Source organism: Paralichthys olivaceus, chromosome 6 (genome assembly GCF_024713975.1).
Source record: "Paralichthys olivaceus isolate ysfri-2021 chromosome 6, ASM2471397v2, whole genome shotgun sequence".
Taxonomy (NCBI): Eukaryota; Metazoa; Chordata; class Actinopteri; order Pleuronectiformes; family Paralichthyidae; genus Paralichthys; species Paralichthys olivaceus.
In genome coordinates, this window is record NC_091098.1 from 23,193,025 (window position 1) to 23,219,315 (window position 26,291).

A 26,291-nucleotide genomic window follows, 5' to 3' on the forward strand; every position below is an offset into this window, starting at 1 on the left:
AATTTTTAAGTTAAACACCACTGTGTATTTTATGAGAAATGTAAGTTAAACAACACAGTGTATTTTATTATAAATTCAAGTTAAATAACAGTGTATTTAATATAAATGTAAGTTAAACAGCACAATGTATTTTATTATAAATGTAAGTTAAACAGCACAATGTATTTTAATATAAATGTAAGTTTAACACCACAGTGTATTTTAATATAAATGTAAGTTTAACACCACAGTGTATTTTATTATAAATGTAAGTTTAACACCACAGTGTATTTTATTATAGATTTTACTTTACCATGATATTGTATTTCATTTCCCGCGCTGCTGCTGCTAGGTAGCAGCGGACGCGCCGTTTGCGTCTCCCACGTCATTTCCGCTTGCTAGAACCCGGATGCAGCTGCCATTGGGGCAAAGAGCAGGGCCACCGAGGCTGGTCGTGTTTTACCGTCACGCTGAGCGGACTGTTAGAGCCGCGGGGTTGATGCCGACAGGGCAGCGCGGAGCGGCAGCAGCGCTACGAGAAACCGAACCGTCCGCCCCGAGCACAGACACCGGCTGAAGGCTGCTGCTGCTAACGGTGCTAAAGTGTTAGCGAAGTGACGCGGAGCAGCTCCTCCGGTGATTAGCCGCACACACGGCGGACACACTGAACGTCTTGCCAGGGGCTGAAGCACAAACACCCGGCGGATGAACGATGTCTGCCGCTAGTATCGACCCTCAGGTGAGGACAGGAGCGGGGACACACGCTCGGTTTGAGGGTAGCTTCATTTATTCTCCACAGGGAGACGAGATGCGCGGCTGTGCTCAACCCACTCAAGACGATGCCAGCTAGTTAGCTCGTTAGCCGGCTGAGAGGCAGGTTAGCTGGAGAGCTGGTAAATAACGGAGGCCTGGACCTCAGCTCCCAGTGGCGACCACACTGGCCACAACACAACACTCAGCCCTTTAATGTCCGCCTGCTTTCCTCCAGGACAGTCTGAATACATGTCAGGACAATGTGTGATGTGATTCAATAACACCCGTGACCCATGCAAGGCTTTCTGTGTTTTATCTCCCTCCTCTCACATGCATCCCTCCTCTCAACACGACCCAGACATCGAAGGGACAAGATGCGAGCAAAGGTAAGAAGAACACTATGCAGCTGACCTCCTGATGGCTCGTTGAAATCTATCCAGCACCATGTTTAGCACCGCTCGCTCCTCCTGCACCAGCTACCAACCCACGATAGAGAGATAGATGCTCTCTATTGATCCCAAATTGTGAAGTGATTATTATATTATATTACAGCAGCAGGTCAGGGGCAGTGCACATGGAGCCAAGTATCTATAAAACAGATTCAAAGAATTATAACAGCTTGACATAGAATGTAATACATAAAATAATAAAAATTGTACATGCACGCTAAGTAAATGATTGCACTAGAATACATAGTAAAATACTAAATGTAATACATTATTATAAACAATAAATTAAATAGAGATGACGAAATACGAACAAGTCTGCAAGGTTGCAGTAGTTTGCATTTAAAGATAATGTAGCGAGGTAGTTGGGGATATGAAATACTAAATAAAAATGTGAACGTTTTTGCAGGAGTAAGCAAATAGTTTTGTTGTGGACAGAAACTCTACAGCTCAGGGTTGTGAGGAGTTGTACAGTGTTGTAACTGTGGGCAGGAACATTTTCCTGTATCTGACTTAAGCTTCAGCCACTCAAACTAAAGTGAGGATCATTTCTAAAGAAAATAAAAATGTCTAAATGAATCCCTCAAATGTGCAGTGAATGAAAAAGAAAGCTTCATTTCCCAGGCTCACACACACACACGTGTGTATTTAGTTGGTCGGTGTGTATTTTGATGTTGTTTGTTCTTGTAGTGTCTTTTGTCTCTTCGTGTAACGACACTGACTGAGGTCGACACCAATCTTCTGCAGGACTCCTTGTTTTTCCTTTCTCTGACGATAGTTGTTAATAAGCGTGGGTGAATGTTTGGTTTGTCGTCATGCTGCAGAATAAATTTTGGATCGCTGAGACGCCTCCCTGATGGAATTGCGTCATGGTTAACATCTAAATATCTCAAACTTTTGCAAAGAACTGATTTATGTATGATGTCCATGTGAACAGATCGAGAGTGTTGATCACAGCCTCTGCTTCTTTACATATTGTGATCCACGTTTCTTTCATAACTATGCCATAAATAAACATACATCACACTAACAGCAAACTGCTTTTCAATTGTAAACGTCTTGCGCATTTCAAAAGGTCAACGCTTCCTAAATTTTATCCAGCAGCCGACCACACTGCGTCAGACGGGATCATCTATTTTAATTTTCTACTGTTCATCGTTAACCCATGGATTCTGTGGCTGCAGGTTTATTCTAAATATGTGGCGTTCGTACGGCGGCAGAGGACGCAGCAATGTGTTCTGTACACTGCAGATATTTAAGGCTTCTTGACGGACCTTGCATTTTTAAGTTGTTTTAAATTCTCATGTGCAGCTTTGACACCAGTTTAATTTGTTTGCAGCCTTCCCAGTTTCAGTGCAGAATGGCTCCCTCCACCAGAAAGACACGGTCCATGACAATGACTTTGAGCCCTATCTCACCGGCCAGTCCAATCAGGTGGGGAACACCTCGGAATTTGGATCATTAAAATACCTTGTTTTCCGTCATTCTGTTGCCCTAACAAATGATCTATCTTCTTTTGTAGAATAACAGTTATCAGTCCATGACAGACCCTTACCTGTCCAGCTACTATGCCCCCTCCATTGGATTTCCTTACCCTCTCAGTGAAGCTCCTTGGTCCACTGGAGGTGACCCACCAATTCCCTACCTGACACCCTATGCACCCCTCAGCAATGGAGACCATCACTTCATGCACGACACAGTGTTTGGGCAGCCGGGTGGGCTCAGCAGCAGTATTTACCCTCACAGGTTTAACTTTTTCCCAGAGAACCCGGCCTTCTCTGCCTGGGGCACCAGTGGTTCTCAGGGCCAGCAGACTCAGAGCTCAGCCTATGGAGGGAGTTACAGCTACCCGCCCAGCTCTCTGGGAGGCACCTTAGTCCCTGATGGGCAGACGGGTTTCCATAGTGACACCCTGAGCAAGGCTCCAGGTATGAACAGCCTAGAGCAGGGCATGCTGGGCCTAAAAATAGGTGGGGATGTGACAGGAAGTGGCTCTGGTGTGAAAAGTGCAGGGTCTGTGATCGGTGGAGGTGGCAGTGTAGCTGCAGCTGTTGCCACGGGCAACGGAGGCACACCAATCGGAATGCCCCCTCCGAAACCTACATCGTGGGCTGCTATAGCGAGTAAACCTGCCAAGCTGCAGCAACAAAAGGCCAAGAACAAACCTGGCACACCCATCCCTGGAGGCGCCCTGCCTCCACCCCCCATCAAACACAGCATGGACATTGATACATGGGATAATAAAGGGACTGCAGCCAAGATGGTCCCGCCTTTGCCCCCCCACCACCATCATCACCACCATCACCACCACCACCAACAGCAGCACCAGCCACAGCTTCACTCCCATGCTCCCAGTCTCCTCCCTCCCCTTCAACAATCCCTACAGTCTGCCCAGTCCCTCGTGCAGCAGATGACCATGCAGGGTCCTCCACCTCCGCAGTCTTACCAGAACCACAACTCCGCTCCAACACCTCAAACCCGCTGGATAGCCCCACGCAACCGCAACTTGTGCTATGGTGGTGGAAGCTTGGACAGCAGCTGCTCCTCCAACGGAGGCGGTGTTGGTAACGGAGGTGGAGGGGGTGGGGGTTTGCTTCCAGAGCCGGGTTTAGAGTCCCACCCTGTGCTGGAGAAGCTCCGAGCGGCCCACAGCTACAACCCCAAGGAGTTTGACTGGAACCTCAAGAACGGCCGTGTGTTCATCATCAAGAGCTACTCCGAGGACGACATCCACCGCTCCATCAAGTACTCGATCTGGTGCAGCACGGAGCACGGCAACAAGCGTTTGGACTCAGCCTTCAGAGCGATGAACTCTAAAGGTCCCGTCTACTTGTTGTTCAGCGTTAACGGCAGCGGCCATTTCTGCGGTGTGGCGGAGATGCGCTCACCTGTGGACTACGGCACCAGCGCTGGCGTTTGGGCGCAGGACAAGTGGAAGGGCAAGTTTGACGTGAACTGGTTGTTTGTTAAGGATGTGCCTAATAGCCAGCTGCGTCACATTCGCCTGGAAAACAATGACAACAAGCCAGTCACCAACTCACGTGACACTCAAGAGGTTCCTCTGGAGAAAGCGAAGCAGGTGCTCAAGATTATTGCCCAGTACAAACACACCACCTCCATCTTTGATGACTTTTCCCACTATGAGAAGAAGCAGGAGGAGGAGGAGGTGGTGAAAAAGGTAATGTTCCTTTGACTCTTAATACACTTTGGTGTTAGGATAAGTGAATATTTAGGGACTGTGACAAGACTATTTAGGTGGATAGAAACCGTATGTTTCACCTGTTAAAAAATTCAGTGTCATTTTCTTTTATAACTCAAGAAAACAACGATGATATTAATAATATTCCTATAGTCCCTTATTTCTTAGCTTTCTTTTCATCTTGCTTGGTTGTCTGTGTTGGTCATTGATTAAATATTTCTATCTTTTTAATATTATCGTATTCAAAGTGATGAGTTGTGTTTGTTGTGTGACATCTCAATAAAAATATCTGTAATAATAACTGTATTCATTTTTTTTCAGGGCTATGAGCCCGTCCCAATACAGAGCCGATCCCGAATCGATCAGGTAAAGTCTGTTATCTTATCTCTCTCTCTCTTTCTGTCAGGTGTGGATAAGATGAGAATATTCATCGAAATATTTTAGGGTTTGTAGATATAGAATGAAAATATATGATATTAAAATCATATATAAAATCTAAATTATATACTAAAAGCAATGAGCTGTGATTTTTTTTCATCAAGATAAAGAAATTGAAAAAGATTTCCTGACACACACCACGTCCTTCCACCATGTGGTTTTAGTGATCCCATCACGCGTGGACAGTTCAGCTTTAACACTTGGCATTAAAATGTGTCGTGATCCGATCTCAGGTAGGATCTCACCTCCTGCTCTGTACAAACAAACGTCATTTCTGTTCACGAAGACCGAGTTGTTGCTTTTGTCTTTTTTTGTATGTTGCTTTTACCCAGTCTGAATACAAAGGTGTGTCTGATGTCACCGTTTGTGCTTTCTGGCTGGAGGACGTCCGCTCTTCCCCTCAGCCGCCCCACCACTTTCAGGCATGTGGGTGACGTGATCGGATCTATATCTGATCTGAGTTCATTCACACATGCACTTAAAAAAGTGTCCACTTGAGATCAGATCACAAAACCCACATGTTAATACCGGGTGTGTACGCAGCCAAAGATACAAGCCGGTTTGATCGTTAAGATTTGACATTTCCAGCTGTTTGAATCATAGTATTTCCCTGTTACATCACAGGTGATATTGATCGATCACATTTGATAATTTCTTGGTTTTTATTTCCCTCTCCTCTCAGGATCGTCAGAAGTGACCAGAAGAAGACGGCTTCTGAAACCCCCGATCAACAACGGTTGTGCTCGGATGGACGTACTGAAATTTAGATTTAAAAAGAAAACACACGGACATTAAGAAATTGAAAACTAATATTTTTTTCTATTTAATTGTGTTGACTTTGGCCCATGTCAAACTTTTGAGCCACATGGCTCCTGGTTCCCAGTCTTTAAGATGAGTGCAGGGATGAAGCTAGTTCCACCAGTCGAATCGCTTCAATAATATATATTTTTCTTGTTTTTTCTGTATTTTTTTAGCCTTATAAATCTCTATCGCTACCCCAGAACTTGCATTCTTAACTAAATATAAATATCTGCACGTCTGTTTTGAAACTCTTGACAACATGCTGCTGATATTCAGTGACTGTTCACTTTGTGGTTTGTGTGTTGGAGAAATGTTAAGTGCTTGTATTGGTTAATCTTAATGAGTGAACAACACTTTATTGACAAATGTCTGCTATCTGTGTGTGGCCAGTTGTATTTTATATTATCAGAAGAAAAAAGAACTTCTATAACGCCCCGTTTTTCATGTTCGGGGTGTTTTACTTTGGTGGAGGAATGTGAACACTGAAAGTTTCTGTATGCATAGACATAATCGTGCAAGGTTGTGACAGTAGGAAGCATAAATGTTAGAAGCATATTTTGAAAACTTTGCCATCTGGCTGACAAATAATTTGAATTTAACATTAGAGTGGAGGATCTTTGGGATTGTATCTCTCTCCAGAGTGGAGCCTTAACATTTCTTTTGAGCAGTAGTGTTAATGTTTGGTTCTCCCCCAGCACAGTACCTCAGAATTTTCAGCTCGAGATTCAGGGAAACGACGTCTAGAAAACAAATGCTCTTATAGATGGTCCCTCTTTTTTTTTTTTTTTTTTTTTTTTAAAGGACGGAATTAAAAATATTGAGTCTGAGTTGAGGCTCACAAAAATGAGCTTTCTGTGTATTTCCCTGACTTTTGTTTCCCTTTGTTCCAGCAGGGGTATTTGTCTGAAATTCTGAAGAAAATGTAGCATGTGCTGCTTTTAAAACTCAAAGCCAGGCCTGTCACTTCTGTTTTTTGTCTTTTTGTTCTTTCTTAACATCATTATAATCTTGGCATTTTCATCATTTTCATTGCTATAACCTATCCACGTCATCCCCAGAAAAATGTAAGCTTTAATGTACCGGCATTTCTAACTGAGATCGCCTCAAAATGTTTAACTGTAGCATTATACTTAACCGATTTATTGTCAAGTGTATGAACACCCAGAGACTAGCCTATATGGTATATGTTTGTGACTTTTCTTTTTTTAAATTGCTTGCTGTATTTGTGTGTATGTATGCTTGAGTGAAAGAAACGAGAGGGAGTATGACTGTGGAGCAAATCAGAGTTATATTACCGTATTGGAACATAGAAAATTTATGCAAAAAAAGTTTTAAGTCACCCCTGAATTAAATATCCATTGTATCAGAGGTCACTATCACATTCTTAGATTTGACCATGTTCATTATTAAAGATATACTTATCTGTTTGTATGCTTTATTATTATGACCTTTTTAGGATGTAACGTACAAGATCAAGTCAGTTTTCATACAAATTTAAATTTGCCACAAGGATTTTTATATCCTGTATATTTCATGTTCGATTTTAGAAACTATATTTCAAATGACATTGTGGCACCAATTATAAAATGTTGTTTCTTTTGTGAAAACAAGTTGGCTGTTTTGGTTTCAAAGAAACATTTTACAGGAAAACACAATTTTCCTGAAAGGTTTCAATTCTGGTTCCCTGCAGCTCGCTTAGTCAAATTATCCATTTTAAATATGGATTATGAAATTATTATATTTAGAGTTAGAGGCTTTTCATTACTCAGGAGTTTCTCACTGAGTGTTTTCGGTTTAAAAAGGTTACAATTACTCCACAGTTTGAAAACGAAGATAACAAATCTAAACCTATTAATGACATAAACCTGTGGTGCATCGAGTAATGTGAGGATATTCTGCATTTTTGTTTGAAACTGCGGAGATTGTTGGGCCCACACTGATGTACACACTACTGGGTGCCATTCGTGTTTCTCATTTGCTTAAAATTGTGTTTTGTAGAATTACCTTTATTATTCTGTTAGTCAAGTAATTAAGAAAACCTAAGGCAAGGTAGAATTATTCTGTCTTAGAAGTACTTTAGGAAAAGAAAAATAGCCTGTCCTGAAAACAAGTCCACACCCTCCAATTTCTTTTCCCTCCTGACCAACTGAGATAAAACCAGAATGTCACTCAGTAGGGCTCATACCTCCGCCAAGGCCCAACAGTCTCCTCAAATTCAATCAAGCTGCACCAAATCAAACACATTTGTAAATATCAGTTTTCTAAAGTATATCTTAATTTTATAATAAAACATCTATAAAAAAAGAAAAAAATAACCTTTTTGCAATGTTAAAGAAAGTGATTAACATTCGCCCCATGACCCAGATACACTTCAAAACTAGCTGAGTAGTTCACGGACCACATCATTACACCAAGTTTCATGGTCATCGCTCCAGTATAGTTTTTGTACAGTCCTTACAAACCAACCAGAAAACAAACGGTCCGGGGTGAAAGTGTAACCTCTAAATGCTGAGTTAGTTTAATATGAAAACTAACTAATATTCAAAATGTGAGAATCATATTACAATGAATTGCTTACAAATGGATCAATAAATCATAAAAACATGCCACTTCATTTCTTGTGAGTTTTAGTGGTGGTTGCCAGGTGAAATAATAAAACTGACATGTAAAAGTATAGTTGGGGGTCAGTACATGGGGCCTGTAGGAGATGAATCCGGCCATGCCTATATCATAAAATAGAAGTAGGGGAATCACATCCTCACAAAAACAAAAGCAGAGGCCTGTATTTGTTGTCACATTTTGGTTCCAAGAGGCAGAGTGTGCAGACGGTGGATCTGTCTCTCAGTGCAGGGTTCACAGAAAAACCTTCTTGAATGTCGAGAGTTCGATTCCTCTCTTGGCATTCACCGCGTGCCTTAATTGTGTGGCTGATAAATCAAGGTCCGCTGTGAACACGAGGAGGGGTCATCCTGTCACTCAGAGGAAAGTTACACCTTCAAAAGACAGAAATAACATCACCTTCACGAACAGTGGCTGGTGCCACTGCAGAACATTGTGTTTCTTTTTAGTTCCTCACTATTATTTTCATTGATATAATAATAATAAGACTTGAATTCAAACACATGCACCAGGTTTCCTCTCCTTGTTCTTCTCATCCTCCTGATGTGCACATCCTGACACCGTGCAAACATCTGTCTTCATCCGTGGAGGTAAAACACCACCGACATCAGGGCTGCAGCAGCAGCGGGGTGTGAGTTGATGGAGGCGGGCAGGTCCACTCCCGAGGTCCCCTCTGGTTCTGCGCTTCTGTCCAGTTCGACCTTCGTGAGTTAAATACCCGCCGGTTCCTCTGGTTTCTTTATGTTGAGACATTTCTCTGCATCAAACCTAAATAAAGCGCGTCCTGGTGCGCGTGAGGCGTTCACGGCCCCGTCCTCATTGGCTGTAAGAGGTGATAACGTCATGACGTGGATCCGGGATGCTGCCCCCATTACAGAGTCCGGTGCACGGTCACACTGACGCGGTGAATCGATGAAGAATTTGCACGTGACAATAACAATAATAACACATTTTATTTAAATTTCAAAAAACTCTAAGACACTTCACACAGAATTTCTAAGAAAAATACATTAGAGATAAAAACACAACATCATCAAACATTCAAAGTTAACATGGCTCTTCCCTCCAGCGTCCCTCTGTGAATGTGATTCAATTTCAAAAGTCTGTAGAGCGCCCACATCATTTTTGTGTAGAAGCTGTGATAGTGTACAAGTCCTCCTTGGAAAGTCTGGTTACAGGTTTACTTCTGGGCTGCTCACATAACTGTAGGGGGATAGATTCTAAATAAAGATGCACAATGCATCTCCACTTTCCCCCTGTTCTAGCGGCCATTGACACAGTGGGCCACTTGAGCATAATGTCCTTTATGTTTGAGACTTTGTGGACCACATCCCATCAAAAAATATGGAGGGGACAGGGTATATGACTGTAGCCAGCCACCAGGGGGCGATAAAGATGATTTGTCTTGACTGTCATGTTGTCCGTCCTTGTTGAGTCTGGAATCAACAATATCAAGACAACAACAAAGCAACTGGGCAAGTTCTTGGCTTGAGTGGAGTAAACATATACCAGAGACAAGATGTTTAAAGGTCCAGTGTGTAAGATTTAGGTGAAAGGATCTATTGGCAGAAATTGATATAAAATAATCCTCATGATGTTTTCACTAGTTTGTTTCATCAAAATTGTGTGAATTGTTGTTTTCTTTACCCCAGAATGAGCCCTTCATATTGACAGGTTTCCACAGGTTCTCACTCATGTTTGGAAGGGGAGGGTGAGGGGAGGGGTGTTCAGCTGCACCATGCAAATCAACCACTAGATGTCACTAAATTCTACACACTGTACCTTTATCATACAAAGTGAAAATAGACAAAGTTAACACAATCAACAAATTAATATCCCTTCAGCTCAGAATTTACAGAAAGCCCTCGATGTAATCATTTTTATATGGATGTCAAATTGCTACATTCAATGATCCAGAATATTCAAGTTCCTCCATATTCAAGTTCCTTCATTGTGAATAGCTGTTTCCTTCTTGTTTTGAGCAGCAGAAAAATATTTTTCCCATTCCCAACTCTCCAGAGGTTCCTGATAATCACAGCAGCCCGGCTACAAATGATTGTTTGCAGCACAGGGTTTGGCTCAAATCAAGGAAATCTGGCCGTAAGTTTCCAGGTCAACACGTTGAGCATCTCCAAATAGGAGGAAGACCACAAGACCTGTGGTGTTCACCAAACTGATGAGGGAGAACACGGAGGCCCACGTCAGGGTGACCTCAATCAGGTAACCCGTCAAGGAGACCAGCACCACCCCTGTGAAACACATAAGGACATTAGACATTTAAAATCAGTGCGGAGGTTTAACAATTAACTTGTGTCATTTCAGATAAATGTTATGTTTTGATATTTCCAGTAAATTGCAAACAATCAGTCCACATCTTGAATACGTACCCATAAAGGCACCCATCATATTCATAAAACCTGTTGCAGAAAAGGAATAAAGAATGAATGAACAAAAAGGACAAAAACGATTTTTAAAAACTATGACTATCACAGTTTTATGAATCTTAAATGTCGACAGCTACAAACTCACCGAAGAGAGCACCAGCACATGATGGAGCGAGGTCCTGTACGTTCACAGACACACCGCTGAAACACAAGGAAACAGGAGTCGTCTCAATTTACAGCACATTGAACAAGGATTCATCTCATTTACACCGAGCACGGTCTGTGGATGTAAAGCCTGAGAAATTAAACTTATTCTTCACAGATCACACATGAATGTAATGGTTATTGTAAAACCATCAATCTACCTTTCCCTGACTGGTGCCACCAGTTGTTATTTCTATTCTATCTTTCAGTTTTTGTATCTCTACAGCACAGTGAATAAAATGCTTAAATCAATTTGAGTTGTTGGGTAGGAAAGTATTGGTTTGTTGGCTTTGCTCTTTGGGAAAAAACAGATATTGGTTGATATATGAGCCAATATTAGTTTATTGCAGATACTGTATATTAATATCGGCGTATAGTTTGAACAATGAGCAATCACACATTGCAGGAGAGAAAGAACAATGTCATCATTGTGTATGACAACAATCTAAAAGAGCTTTAAATTCATTCAATCTAGTGATGTCTGTTATCGTTACCAGAATATGTTTCTAAAATCTTGTTAAAATGATGTTGCAGCAGTTTATTTAACACACGGTCAGAATCTGTTTCGTTTAACATACCAGCTGGTGAAGGTTGATAGACCCACAGCTGCAGAGACAAACATCACTGCAGTGGGGAATGATGTAAACGCTCCTCCCATCAGGATCATAATAAACATACTCGATCCGCCCATGGCTAAGAGCTGAGGAGGGAGAAAGCAAGAGACGTGCATGTCAGGTATTTAAAGGCACGGCCCATGTGCACTCTAAACCCAGGACAGGTATAATCATATTTGCATTTCATTTGTACTGAGAATAAACATGAAAATGATGATGTGACATTCGCAGGAATATGAACCAAACAAACATGTTCTGCTGATACAAGATAATTTCCTCATTGTGATATCAGTAATGTTTTATCTTATCTCTTGTCTCATCTTTTCTTATCTTAATTAAGATCAGTTCAGACAAAAACTTAATCCAAGTTTCTTATTCAGAACCTGTTTTGTTTTGTATGGTTAGTATAAGCATCATTATCCTGAAGAGTTTCAGTTTTGTTTTGTTTTGTAGATTTACATATTACACTCATAGTGTCCTCTTTGCTGCTGTAACACAGACAATCGTCCTGTTGTGGGGCTAATAAAAGATCTTATCTTAAAATAAGTAAGTATGTAAGTGAATCACAGTTTATATGCATCTTTCACCTCTGAGTTCTAAAGCTTGTCGTCACATGTTCGAAACCATGAGCAAAAATTCCATTAGAGAACTCTTAAGTAGCTTGTCAGGACAAAACTTTCTGTGCACTCACACTTTTCTATCTCTCTAGAAAACTCTGGACAAATGTACAATCACAACAGTTTGACCACACCTACCTGCATTATCTTTCTCACAGATGATATACTATAACCTGCAGGGGGAGGGAAATAATTTGAGTATGATTTGATATTGTAACACATAATCAAAAAAAAATAACGACAGCTGTTAAATACCATGATTGATGAGAAAATCTGAAATATATCCCCCACTAAAAGATGAGGGAATTGCAACAAGCCACGGAATTACATTATACGCCCAGTCCTGCAAGAAAAGGTGTAGATTAAAAAAAACAGTTTTCAAATGGAATTCAAAAAATGTCACTGACTCTGTCACTGTGGAATGTTTACATAATGCAGGGTGGAGAAAACATACTGGGGCATCTGGGAATGTTTCCTTGAAGTACATTGGCAGCCATGACAATAACGTGTTGGAAGTGCTAGCTATGCACATGTGAGCGAAGACCATGGACCTTAGAGAGACAAAGAAGCAGAGAGAAAGAGCGAGGGATGAGGTTAAGATGGCTGAAGCACTCATACAGTCGTGTGTTGGTGAATTGTGAAGGATTAAAGAACATAAGCCGTACCAGACTGGAGGCTTCTTAAGCAGATGCAGCAAGCGGGACGTGTTCCATTGCGAGTGAGGTCTCGGTCTATAGTGAGTGTTCAGTTGCTTGGGGATAACTTCATCTGAGACACAGAGTTCACATGGCATCATTCTGGGAAAGTGATTATATCAGTTTGAAACATGCATCAAAGATGCCTGTACCAAATCACATGATAACCACTCTAAAGAACAACAACCTCATGGTGGCGCCACAGAAAAAGTCAGGGCTCAGCAAAGTATTTAACATTAATCCTGAATGTCTGTACAAAGTTTCATGTCAGTCAGTTCAATCATTATATTATTATATATATAAGTCTGGCACTCAATCAATGTTGATATTCAAGTCGACATGTTTTTGTACCTTTTAAAAAATACTGCCAAACAAGGAGTGCCCACAGTGAAGACAGGAAGCCAGTAAAGAAGAACATGCTTTGCCAGCCATACTTGTCCAGCATGATAGATCCCATTCCACCTGCCATTAGTGTTCTGAAGAGCAAAAGTACAACAGTTATGGCAGAAATATAGATTGTGTGTATATAAGTGTGTGTGTTTCTGTTATTGTGGACAAATTTCAGAATAAAGACCAGTTCTTTTTTTATTATTTTTTTATTTGAATGTTGAAAAGCAGATTTTTGGATCAGTGGGTGCAGTTTATGTATTTGAAGTCTTTGTAATGTCCCCAAAAGTGAACTGTGTGTGTGTGTGTGTGTGTGTCTAATATACCCAAGGTAAGTACCGCTGTGCATAGTGCTCATTAGAAAGGCTCGCTCTGCTTCCACGAAACGCTGAGAGCAAATGCTGGCCAGAGACGGAAAGAACACACCTGGAAGAAAATCACGAGATTGATGAGATCTGATGCTTCAGTCGAGACCCCTTAAAAATCATTTATCAGTTTGTCCTTCTTCAAAAACAAATGACAAACATTACTTTCTACTCCAGCTTCTCAAACATGAGTCTCATATCAACGAAAACAGAATATCCTTGTTGGGGAAACACAAGTCACCTTGAAGACTGAGAAAATAAGCTGCACATTAATCATTACTTTCAGCCTTAATGGAATTAAATGTGCTTTTACAAAGAAGTAATAGATGGTTCACCTGCTCCATTTTTACTATACCCTGTGTTTCTTGGAGGAACCTTTAATCAAATGAACTGTTTGACAATTTGGGAAAAATGCATATTCAACTTTGTCGAGTTTGATCGACTCTCATGTTTGTGTGTATGAAATGTGAAGAATACAAAGCCAGCAGCTAAGTTTTTATAGCATCAAATAACTAATTGAAAACAAACTTATCAGACAAATGAACACATACATTGGTGTCCAATCTCATAACATGGAGGAGGCAGGATTTATGAACAGTTGCCAGCCACCAGTGGACGATCAATATGTTTTGGGCTTCACTGATGTGGAGCTGTCACGTGAGCCATCTTTATATACAGTGTCTGAGTGAGGCTAACAGATTCCCTGTTTTAACTGCCGGCTGGTTGCAGTTTTATTTGAGCATAAAGACACAAGAGTGCAATTCATCTTCTCATCCACTTTTGCATCACAAAGTGAACATTCATATTTCCCTAAAAATGTTGAACTACACAAGTGCTTATTTTCATATGGTAACTGGTGCAGTTCTCACCCTGAAGAAGACCCAGGAGGAATCTGCCCAGGGTCATGAGAGCGAGGGTGTGAATGCCGAGCTGGGCCAGAAGAGGAGTAGCACCAGTGACCAGAGCCCACAGGCCTGTAGAGATGAAGAGGATGCGCTCTCCTCCCACTCTAAAACCACAACATTCACACAGTTCAACCATCAAACTCTAAACTCAACACACCAGAGGTCATAACTTAATTAATTATGGAGTCATGCATGTTCTACCAATTCAATGACTCACTTGTCACTGGCATGTCCCCCCAGGATCTGTGTGGTACAGTAGCCCCAGAAGAAACCACCCAGGACCAGCCCAGATTCGATCTTGCTCCAGTTGAAAGTGGCGGCCATCGACACGGCACAGATCGGCATGGCCATCCTGGCACAGTAGAGGAGGCAGGTGCCGACAAACAGCACCAGCGTCCATCTTCGTGCCAAAGCTCTACAAAGGAAACGTTTATTCTTTGAAGGTCCAGTGTGTAAGATTTATGTGAAAGGGATCTAAGATGTAGAATAATCCTCATGATGTTTTCACCAGTTCGTTTCATCTAAATTGTATGAACTGTAGTTTTCTTTACCCCAGAAAAGGCCCTTTATATTTAAACACTTTATATTTACATCGAGGGGGCCCTCTCTACAGAGGGTGCCATGTTTTTTTACATTAGTCCAGACTGGACAAACACCTTTGGAGTTTTTATGACAACTGAAGCTACCACAGGTTCTTTTTCATGTTTGAAAGGGGAGAGGGAGGTGAGGAGTGTTCAGCTGCAACATGAAATTTAAACACTAGATATCACTAAATTCTACACACTGTACCTTTAAGTTCATAATATGTCTGATGAAAGATCTGTGAGTTCAGCAGTGAATCGAGCTAAACGCCAACACGATGAGACGAATGAGAAGATACTACAAAACACTGATGACGTGTGCCAAGTGTCAGAAGACACAGTGACAAGTCAGGAGATCAACAAAGATAATATTTGTACAAGATATGATACTAGTCCATCCAGTGGTTCAGATATTTCAGTCTGGTGGCTCCTCAGAGTCATACCGCTGTAGCTCAAAAATGTTTGAATACATGTAAATCGAGTTGATTAATCATTTGGCTGATGTACAGACCAAATCCATTCACTTCACTTCAATCATGAGGCACAATAATAATCAGAACATTCACATTTGAGAAGCTGAAACTAGTGAATTTCTTCTCAACGCTTAATAAAATGATTTTTATAAAAATAGGTACAGACTGAATTCCTGATCATGTTTATAGCTGTGCATGCAGGTACAGCACATAGCAAGTTATCTAGTTTTTAGAAGATCTTAATGTCTTACCTCGGCCACAGGTTTGTGTTTACGGGATCATCTTCCATAGATTTTGTAATTGTACAAATCTTGTGTTCCAGTAGAGATACAGTTTTGTCGTTCCAGCCGTCTCCTGATGTGTGTTTGTCAGCCATTCAAAAAATACCAGTTTCCTCTGTGTTCGCTGTGCAACTCTCCTGCACTGCGTGTGTGAGCCCTATAGCTACACCTCACTTCCTCAAGCAGACAGGTCAAACAAGTCAAACTTGTTGGAACAAAACTCAAATGAGGATTAGCTGGTTCACCATGACAGGGCCATGTTTAGCTTAGCTTGCCCTTTACCACCAGGTGTATGATCCAGTAGAAGTTGCAAACGTGCTGGCACACTACTCACAAAATGACAAACAGCTCTTTTATGGTTCACAAAAGTTTTGTTTATTTCAATAATTGTAAATCTGATCTTAAAAATGCTGAATAATAAAAGGGGTATGATCTCTCTGGGTTTTTGTGTTTGACAAATCCAAGATCTATAAAGACAATGCAACCTTAAAAGAAATTAAGGATGGACGGCTAGCAGCAAGTTTGTTTTTTGTTGTTTTATAAAAGTAAATCAAATAAACAAAAGTAAACAAGCACAAGTGCCTTTCCCCATCGAATAAAAAACCAAAACACTCACATGCAGTAAAGTGAAAAACTGTTTTAAAAGTGGCAAAACTGACAGAAAGTACTTTGACCAACCAGTACACGTAAGAAATGTCAATATTTTTGATCATAGTTAACAATAATCAAAATCATTTTCAGTCCGACTGTTAACTTTAAACAAGAAAGCAGCCATAACAACTCCCTCATTCCTCACGCAGCAATGTGAACCCTGCCCACATCAGACAGGCAGACTATTCCACCCCACTTATGTAAAACCAAACTGAAACATTTGGAGCAACCTGGGGGTGGAATGTGAAGTACACTCAGAAAGCTGCGGGGCTCAGGTCAGCACGAGAGTGTCTCATTCAGAACCTGTTCCAATTACTCTGATACACGTTTGGCCTCATATTTGTACAAGGTACTTCGTTCCACGGATACTGTGCTCATACAATCATCAGATTCTCAGGTGTAGGAAGCAACTGATTGATGTTAAAGCAAATTGCCAAACATCATACTTAACACAAATTTGTAAAATATTATATAAATTAAAAGTATATTACATCAATAAAGCTTTTTTTTTCATTTAATTAAAATTATTAACATTTTATGTATGAGATTTAGATTTTAATTTCATCTCAGCCTTAACATGTGTATATTAAAAAGGGTAATTGTGTATCTGCTGTTTCAAGTTCACAAACCACAGTATTGACACCATCAACTCTCTTTCTGGGTAAATAATTGTTGGGGAAATAAATAATAATACTGACTTTAGAAGCTTTAGAAAGAAGAAATATAAAACAGCATTTTGAATTGTGTCGTCTCCGAGATCCGTCTGAAAATCCAGGATTAGTATTTAAACTAGATAATTTCTGTCACTTTGCAAATACAGCAATTTACAGTTTACACAATGAGTTTATAAGTCTTACGTCTCATGAATGCAACATGGAAAATAAAAACAATGTAGAATTAGTTTATACATATATGTTACCTGGTTGTCACACAGTCACTGACTGATCATAAATTAAGGAGACGTGGAAGATGGTTGTTCTTTTCCGTTACGTTCACTTGGGGTCCTCGATGGTTCCCGTGCTAAGATCAGTCATTTTGGGATATTTCACCTTCTTCTGGTCGAGCTCATTCTGCGCCCACAGCAGTAACTTAAGGAGTTTAGCCAGTTTGGGCGTTGACTCCCTGTTTTCATAGTCCAGCACAGCTTGGTTCACCTCACTCCAAACCTGCGCACCAAGATGTGTGTGTTGCAGTCAAATTGAAATAAAGAAATGTCTTGCACAAATACTGAATACAGACTCACTGTGTTCTTACTGCTTACATTAACTGTTTTCGTCACTCCAGAGAATTGGGTCTGGACTTTTCCTTTCACACATGAACAACGCAGTGGGATGTTCTCCGCTCAGATGCGTTCACAACAGCAACAAATCCTCTGGAGGATTCAGGTGAGGGGGTGGTGCATTAGGCAGAGACAAGACGCAATGTATTAATTCCGCTGTGGAGACCACATGTTTTTATTTACAGCACATCTACCCCGACGTCGGCTCTTATCACCACAAGCTCTCTTGACATGTTTGTCTGTGTTGTCTGTGTCTTCTGTGTGTATGACACAGCTTTTTCATCCGAAAGCTATTTATATTCCTTTTGTTTCTTTACGTTTTTGCGTCTGTGGCCTGTTTGTCGTCAAACCCCCCCACTCGCTCACGGTGAATCCTGCAGAGAATCTCCTGCTGTGATCTCACGTCAGCTCCTCCAGAGTTTCTGCAGACTTAATAATACTAGAGGGCCAGGTGGAGAAAGTCCACAGAAACTTCGGTGGATCTCAGGATTTCAGTTCATGTCTGAAAACAGCTACACAATCACACACCACACTAATTCATGAGGCTGGTTCCAGGCGTTTCTACATTTACTGTGTTTGGTACGGTTTATATATGGATATTTTGTACAGTAATATTACAGATTTATAAAGAAACTGTGTTTTTTTTAACTTGGTTTGGATGAAATGAACAGAACTAGATCTGTGAAATGGCCTTAAAGTCACTGTCTACGTCTCAATTTGGTTCAGTGACTCCAATACTGAGGTCAAACATTGGAGGGACACAATATGACAAATCATTCTGACCTTTTGTCGCTGCATCATGTTGAGCAGGTCTCCAAAGGGCGACTCCTCTGGGTTGTCAAAAGCCAGAAGGGCTAGTGTCCTCTCCATCTCCGTCAGACACTCTCTGCTCTCCTCCCCTTGCTCGGCCAGTTGTGTCTGGGCAAACTCCAGTGCTGACTCAGTCTCCCTTAGCCTGATTAACTCAATCAAATGTTGCTGCTGCAAGGAGAATAAAGAACACACAATTCAAGTTGAAGAATCTAGTATTAAAATGTTTTCCCTTTTTAACCAGGAAAGATAATAAAGAACATAATCTCATTGTGTAGAACAGCAGCTTGAGTTGTTACCTACAAAGTATAGAAGGGTTTGCACCTTAAAAAAAATGCTGCTGTGCCTTTCTCTCACTGCTGCTGAGTCTCTGATAATCAGAGGCTCACAATATGATCACAACTACTGACGGCTGTTGCAATTCTTGGTGCACATGTACCTGCAGATGAAAATACAAGTATCGATTGGTGTCAAGCAGCTCTGGGTGTAGGCTGTTGATGAGTCCAATAGCTTCTTGTATCTGTCCCTTCAGAATCATCTCTCTAATCTTTATCCTCTCGTCCAGAGAGTCCAGGTCCACACTCGGCTCGATACCAGACTCCATCCGAAACTTCTCCGCCGCCTCTTTAAACCCCTCTAGAAACATGTGAAACAGACACAGACAGGGGCAAAGAAATAAAGGATGGTTAAAAATAGAAGTGCAGTGATTAGTTGATTCATTTGACAAACTCAGTGACTGAACTCACTTCATTGAGACGCACCAGCGACTCTCAACGACCCTGCAAACGACTCCAAACGAAACCAAAAGCTTCTCAGGTAAACTCAATGACCCTACGAGTTAAATAACTGGGACTCCCAGCAGCCAGAAGTGAAGAAGCCTTTTGGGATGAGATGAAATGTCTTCAACAAACTCAACCAAGTCCAGTGGACCGGTTTTTTAGCACTTGGATAAACTAAGACCTGGATGACTGAGAATCTCCACAGACATAGATCCACCTGAGGTTGCAGTGCATGTATGCAGTATTTCCCAGGAAATTATTTGTGGATCTTGATGAATATAAACTGAACTGATATCTATGAGTGTTTGTTTGGATGTGTCTTGATTAAATTAATACTTAATATATATGTTGGACTGAAATTACAGAGGGCTCTCTAGCATTTTAAAGCCAAAATCATTCATCCAGGTAATAAATGGTGGAGGAATTGGTAATAATTCTTGATGCACCCCTGTGTAATGATGCATTTAGTTGTGTTCGTGATAGCACTTCTGTCCGTCCTGGGAGAGGGATCCCTCACATGTGACTCTCCCCATGTTAAAGGGATAATTCCCTCATTATCTACTCACCACAATGCCATTGGAGGGGTGGGTGAAGTGTTTGAGTTCACAAAAAAATGTGGGAGTTTTGGGAGTGAACAGCGTTGCAGCCAAATCCAATATAATTGGAATTATATGGCGACAACTTATTCAAACGTAAAAAAACAAAGCAAAAGACATAACAAGCCATGTCCAATGTGAATGTCGGGGCTTGCAGACACTTGGATGACACCGTACATCAGGTGTTTTATTGCGTCGGAAGCAGGAGTCACTTTGGCTGCAACAAAGTTTACCCCGGAGAATCCTAAAATGTTTTATGGACTCAAACACTTCTTTCATTTTTCGGTGAACTATCCCTTTCTTAGGTTTCTTGTGGTAGTCTTTCTATGTTGAGGGTGAAGAACACAGGATGTCGCATCATGTTCAGTCCCATTAGAGCAAACTGTGATTTGTGAACATGAGCTTTACAAATAAAACTCGATGAATTGATCGAGGTCCCCCGTCTCCTCACCTGTCACCAGGTAATTCATGATGAGCCGGTTCATGTCCGCCCTCTGTATGTGCACGTTGTTCAGTTTGTCCATCCACTCTTCTTTGGTGATGTCTTCTGGCTTTTCAGCATAACTCATCATTGGGACGCTGGAGGAGCAAGAAACCCAAAACGTGAGCAAGGCTGCCACGGCTCGGCCACAGGCTGCACCTGCACGAGCAGAGACGTTACAACCGGGTTACAACCCTGCACACACGGGTAACAACCACGCAACACGGACATTCAACACGGAAGCTGCACACGACAATTCACAACAAAACCACAGACGCCAGATCCGCGCAGTTACGCAGCGTCTGGGTGCGTGTTAGTGTCACTAGTAATAATGTGGACGTGCTCCGGCGCTTCCAAAACAAACCCATTTCCTGTCAGTTAGCAGAAGGTGCACCGACTCGACTCACCGTGCAGACACGAGGCCCGGGGACGGTGCTTCCTGCTCGGCGAGGGGAGACGGTGGTGAGGCGCCCGGTGCTCGGTGCTCGGTGCTGCTTCAGGCTCAGATTCACACCGGAGTCAACGGCGCCGACACAGCCGAGCTACTGGCGGCTAACGGACCCAGGCTAACGCTCCGAGCTAACTGACGTGGAAACCTCGCGAGAGTAACGTCCGGACGCGAGCTCTTGGGATTGGGTGGCGGCGTGACGTCACGGTTGCCGAGGAAGCGAAGTGAACTAAATGAATGTGAAAAGTTTAAGTATTTAAATCTGTCAACAAATTCAATCAAACAACCGAAGGACGGATTTAAATATTATAGAATAATGCAAGGAATTTTTTTTTAAACTAATGGACTCCATGCAACCTGCAGTAAATATTTAAATCAATATTTGGTGTGGCCACCATCTGTATTTTAAACTGCACCAGTTCTCCTCAGTTTATGAGAAAGATAGAGAGAGAGACAGACAGATAGACAGATAGATAGATAGATAGATAGATAGATAGATAGATAGATAGATAGATAGATAGATAGATAGATGGATAGATAGATAGATAGATAGATGGATAGATAGATATATAGATAGATAGATAGATGGATAGATAGATAGATAGATAGACAGATAGATAGATAGATAGATAGATAGATGGACACTTAGATAGGCGGATACAACACTGAGCTTTTTTTGCAGTTAGTTTGGATGGTGTGCATAATGCACACTAATCATCCATAGGTATTTGTAATTATTTAAGACTCTATAAAGACAGAGAAATACAATCCTGGATCCAAACCTTTGTCTGGATCTTCTCAGAAATGTAATACAAGGCACATTTATTCATGTAACAAATTTCAAGGCAATTCAAAGTGCTTCACAGAAAATATAAAAGGCATCATGACAAATTGTAAAAGCAACATAAGACAATACAAAAAACATTAAAATAGAATTAAAAAGATTCACCTACAGAATAAATGTCCCATCCCTCAATCCTTTCAGTTTAGTGTGACCGTGCTGACAAACAAACAAACCTATAGGTGACAACATGACCTTCTTTGCAGATGTAATAAAAACCTAAACAGATTGGACTCCCAACATTTAAAGGTCTAGTTTGCATTTTGGGGAAATTCACTTAAACTAATTGCTTACTTGTGGAGAGTTGCATAAGAAGATCAATACAGTTCTCCTGAAGCTGGAGCCATCTGGCTGTTAGCCTAGCTTAGCATAAATGCTGGAAACAGAGGGAAACAATAGCCATGGACAAAGTAATCCAATAGATCTGCAGCGGTATCGGCCTGTTGTGTTAGAAGACTCCAGCTCAGACGCAGAGACGGACACAAGAACTTTTACTTTAAGTCGGTTCAGTCACAGAAAAGTGCTTTTAAATAGGTCCTGATATTCAAACTGTAGCTTCTCCCCTAAGTTTTGGCTGAAGTGACATCACCACCATCTTCATCATCATAATCATCATCATCACTATCTTCATCTCCATCTTCATCAGGGAATCAGAGGCATTTCAATCCTGTCTATATCCTGTGTATGACAGAATTGACAATAAAGTTGAGTTTGACTTGACTTCATCATCTTCCTCATCATCATCATCATCATCATCATCATCATCATCATCATCATCATCATCATCTTCATCTTGATTATCATCATCATCATTATCACTATGATCATTTTCATCATTATCTTGATCATCACCTTCATCTTCATCAGTCATCATCCCATCATCCCATCATCTTCAATTTCACCCTCATCATCATCATCTTCATCATCGCAGTCCGCCTGTGCACGCGCACGTCGGGTCTCCGTGGGGGTTGGGCAGGGGGCGGAGTCAGATCCGTGCTGCAGCTGTCCATGGTTGTGTGAAGCCTCAGAGGTTCTGTACTATGCGGCCATAGTCACTACAGCGTCAAAAACCACGAGCTGCAGGGATCCTTCGGTTTCACAGAGCACCGCAGAAGACTGAAAGGTGAGCCCGCTCCTGCACGTCCGCTTCTCTCCCTCCTCCTCGAGCCTCTGCCCCTTCACCTTGAAGATTAGTGCTGACGATCCATCCCTGGCTGCATCAACACCAGGCCAGGAAGCAAACCAACATGGATGCTGTGCGCTATAGCCGAGCTGCTGCTGCTGATGATGCTGCTGCTGCTGCTCGCACAGAGATTACGCTGCTAGCATCGAACCCACTCACTCTAATCCCTCATATACACTCTTTACCACGGCAGTGTAGCGCAGATACATTTAACACCCTCTCGGCAGAACGGCCAGTTTGAGGGGAAAATGTTGAAATGCGCTTTAACAGGGCTTCACGTACACCGGTGGCCATTCATTCGAGTCAAGATGACACCCATTTGGATTCAGCAGGGTGGGTTTGTGGCTTTTTATTTGCAGCATCAGTTCGATAAAACCTCGCTCTCCTGCAGCAGCTCCGACTGTGTGGACGTCAGCTGCTGATTTACTGACACCAGCAGAGGCAGCTCCTGCCAACATGTCAGTAACTGTATAATCCTGCAGGACCCTTTACATCGTTTGTGCAATCACACTGAAAATCTGTGAGAATCAGATTCGTGCAGGGAAATTTAATTATTCCAGGATTTGCTCGTCTTTGCTCTTTGACTCCTTTTCCCTTAAATGTCACACAAAGCAGGATATATTTCCATGTGTCCATGTTCAGGACAGCGGTGTCTCACGGAAGCAGCTGTTGCCTGCAGCCACACAGGCCTCACTTTAGTAAAAGGCCTGATTTTTTTTTAAAATCGGTGTATATGGTGATAAACAGGCGATTCTAACGACATAGGTGTTTCCTTTAAGGTTGGCTTGTATAGCACGACATGCAGTGCATTTAATTGCTCTGTTTTTGTGCCCAGTCTGTGGACATAAGGAATCATGGCTGAGCATCAGAGGCAACGCTCTCTGTCCACCGCTGGTGAGTCTCTCTACCTCGTGTTGGGAGTTGACAAGATCGCCACATCCGATGACATCAAGAGATCTTACAGGTGAGACGTCCCCTCATCTTCACACAACTGCCACAGAAAGGTTCGGCCTCACCTTAGATGACTTTTGTCGTTTTCCTCCAAACAGGAAGCTGGCGCTGAAGTTCCACCCTGACAAGAATCCTGACAATCCAGAAGCAGCAGATAAGTTCAAGGAGATAAACAACGCCCATGCGATTCTGAACGACCCCACGAAGCGTAATATTTACGACAAATACGGTTCCCTGGGCCTGTATGTGGCCGAGCAGTTTGGAGAAGAGAATGTTAACACTTACTTTGTGCTCTCCAGCTGGTGGGCGAAGGTGAGGCGGAGGAAAGACCCCTGCAGCATTTACTGATACTTGTATTTTCCATTCATACCTCCTTCTCTTATCTTCTCCTCACACACCTATTATTATCTCTCTGCTTCCTCTCATGTATCTGCTCTCCTGCAGGCTCTGTTTGTGTTCTGCGGCCTGGCCACCGGCTGCTACTTCTGCTGCTGCCTGTGTTGCTGCTGTAACTGCTGCTGTGGAAAATGTAAACCGAGGCCTCGGGAGGGCCAAGACCAGGACTTTTACGTGTCCCCCGAGGACCTGGAGGCCCAGCTGCAGTCTGACGAGAGAGGTGATGCAGAACCGTCTCTAGTTTTTGAATTTGTTGATGGGGTTGATGCAAACACTCACCACGTTGTTTCTCTTTGTCAAACAGAGGCCGGTGGCGATCCCATAGTGTTGCAGCCGTCGGCCACAGAGACGACCCAGCTAACATCGGATGGGCACCACTCCTACCACACTGACACCGGCTTCAACTAACCCCCTGTCCCCAGCGATCCTGGCCTGCGGCCCTGCCTGCTTTCCCTGCTCCACCTCCGTGAGACGACTGAAACGGGCGATCCATCTTTCCACTTCCGATCGGGAGCCATGTTGAGGAGAGGGACTAGTAAGCATGGCCCATGAAAGGAACTAATGAAGTCACATCCCTTACACCCCTCCCTGATTGGTCCACCCACTTATTAACCCCAGTGCGATAAGAAAAGAGAAACAACCAAATTATTTGTTTTTTTTTATTTCTTCTTTTGTATTTCTTGGCCTTTAACCACACAGGTCGCCTACCCCCACTTTCCCTCTCCCATTCTCTGCATCACGGTGTAGCATGCACTGTTTAAAAAAACATAGTCTCCAGTTTTCCTGTCATCCTTTGCAACATTTTTACTTTGCAAGATTCATAATGTGGGTGCATACGTACGTGCAATACGTTCATCTGAGTACAGTTCACCAGGAGGAGGTAAAGTTTACGTGATAGTTTCTGCTAAAGGAAGGAGAGCCATGGCTCAGGGAGGTGCTGGTTAGAGAGATGTTTGTTCCGGTTCAGTGGTGCCATCATCGGTAAACCTTTCAAGAACAGAGGTGTCATATTTTTGATTTGAGAATTCCACCTGCCATCCTCAGCCCTCCAGTGTGTGTGTGTGTGTGTGTGTGTGTGTGTGTGTGTGTGTGTGTGTGTGTGTGTGTGTGTGTGTGTGTGTGTGTGTGTGTGTGTGTGTGTGTGTGTGTGTGTGTGTGTGTGTGTGTGTGTGTGTCGTCTGCTCCCCTGAATGTTTTCAACCATCAGGTTTGAAGCTTTATTTGCAGACAGATTCTTTTCCTGAAGCAACATTTCTACTTAAGTTATTTATCGATTATCGGCTGTTTTCTTCACCCGTCGCAGCTTCATTTCAGCCCATCCTTGCAGGACATTGATGACTTCCTGTCTTTCCTACAGCACTGAACAGGTTGTTCTGATATTTATTATCAAGGTAAATGTGATATTGATTTATAATTTGTATCCTGTTCTGTTAGATTGATCATTGTTAACTTGTTGACACATCAGCAGTTACATGTGGTTTGTTAAATTGGTGACATTGGATGGAGCTCATAGGAAAAACATTGATAATGAACATTTTTAATAATTTAACTTTTAAATTAGAGGATACATTTAAATTTAAAATTTTTTACCTGCTCTGGTAAAGCGTCTCAGTTGTTGGGATCATATCCTGAGCTGCTGCTGCCTATCCCCCCCACCCCCGTCCCTCATGGAGGCTGATAGACTTCATCTAATAGTGGCAGTTTTCTTTTTATTTGATTGATTTTGTGCAGATAATCCATCGGACTGATCACATGTTAGAAATAACAGATCACTATCAGCAGCCGCCCCCGTTCAGCGGGTGACATGTTTTTACTCTGAGCTGTCTTAACGATAATAAGTCGTTAAGGTTACGTGAAAATAGGAACATGTTATTATAAAGCGGGAAATAAAGCTGAGTACAGAATATTGACTTGGGGATATTTTAGGTCGGCGGAAATATTGATCCCATCTTGTTTTTAGTCCTTGTGTTTTGAGCTGAAGTCCGATGATTCTGATATTTTGTCCAATGCTGTGATGTTTGGCATTTTTGAACCCATCTTGTAAATCATATCATCTGTGAGCCAGTGCTACAGGCAGCTCAGTAAAATGACTCTAGATTTTTTCATACTACTGAATTTGCACATATTGCAGCACA

General features: G+C 42.0%; 4 protein-coding genes across 6 annotated transcripts in view; 2 read left to right on the top strand and 2 right to left on the bottom strand.

Annotated features, from left to right (window-relative positions):
• The first annotated feature begins 372 nt into the window (after positions 1-372).
• On the top strand, positions 373-7,043 carry ythdf1 (YTH N6-methyladenosine RNA binding protein F1). Its single transcript, XM_069526320.1, has 6 exons — positions 373-718; positions 1,091-1,118; positions 2,518-2,612; positions 2,701-4,356; positions 4,699-4,743; positions 5,498-7,043. Exons 1-6 carry the CDS (start codon positions 692-694, stop codon positions 5,510-5,512), a joined length of 1,866 nt encoding a protein of 621 aa, XP_069382421.1. The 5' UTR covers positions 373-691; the 3' UTR covers positions 5,513-7,043.
• A 2,839-nt stretch (positions 7,044-9,882) lies between these two features.
• On the bottom strand, positions 9,883-15,902 carry LOC109642588 (voltage-gated purine nucleotide uniporter SLC17A9-like). The gene is made up of 13 exons (XM_020107423.2): positions 15,712-15,902; positions 14,624-14,821; positions 14,371-14,510; positions 13,463-13,562; positions 13,101-13,225; positions 12,720-12,822; positions 12,509-12,605; positions 12,310-12,397; positions 12,193-12,227; positions 11,402-11,523; positions 10,765-10,820; positions 10,623-10,652; positions 9,883-10,484 (listed from the first exon to the last, which is right to left on the bottom strand). Exons 1-13 carry the CDS (start codon positions 15,834-15,836, stop codon positions 10,315-10,317), a joined length of 1,389 nt encoding a protein of 462 aa, XP_019962982.1. The 5' UTR covers positions 15,837-15,902; the 3' UTR covers positions 9,883-10,314.
• Positions 15,903-16,092: 190 nt separating this feature from the next.
• On the bottom strand, positions 16,093-20,951 carry LOC109642589 (glucose-induced degradation protein 8-B homolog). 2 transcript variants are annotated; one of them, XM_020107424.2, is made up of 5 exons: positions 20,745-20,951; positions 20,308-20,435; positions 18,921-19,117; positions 18,455-18,652; positions 16,093-17,558 (listed from the first exon to the last, which is right to left on the bottom strand). In XM_020107424.2, the coding sequence occupies exons 2-5, from the start codon at positions 20,426-20,428 to the stop codon at positions 17,385-17,387; spliced, it is 690 nt and encodes a 229-aa protein (XP_019962983.1). In that variant the 5' UTR covers positions 20,429-20,435; positions 20,745-20,951; the 3' UTR covers positions 16,093-17,384. The 2 variants fall into 2 exon arrangements, with proteins under 2 accessions (XP_019962983.1, XP_019962984.1); XM_020107425.2 differs by having other exon boundaries at positions 20,308-20,496; positions 20,745-20,934.
• A 1,606-nt stretch (positions 20,952-22,557) lies between these two features.
• dnajc5aa (DnaJ (Hsp40) homolog, subfamily C, member 5aa) overlaps positions 22,558-26,291 on the top strand; it is a 4,350-nt gene continuing 616 nt past the window's right edge. The window contains exons 1-5 of one of the 2 annotated variants that reach the window (XM_020107427.2): positions 22,558-22,749; positions 23,645-23,773; positions 23,859-24,072; positions 24,205-24,376; positions 24,461-26,291. The exon at positions 24,461-26,291 is cut by the window's right edge and continues 616 nt beyond it. In XM_020107427.2, coding sequence (XP_019962986.1) covers positions 23,664-23,773; positions 23,859-24,072; positions 24,205-24,376; positions 24,461-24,564 — 600 coding nt within the window. In that variant the 5' untranslated portion in view covers positions 22,558-22,749; positions 23,645-23,663 and the 3' untranslated portion in view covers positions 24,565-26,291. Of the gene's footprint in view, positions 22,750-23,644; positions 23,774-23,858; positions 24,073-24,204 lie in introns of both variants that reach the window. The other variant, XM_069526321.1, reaches the window with a different exon arrangement.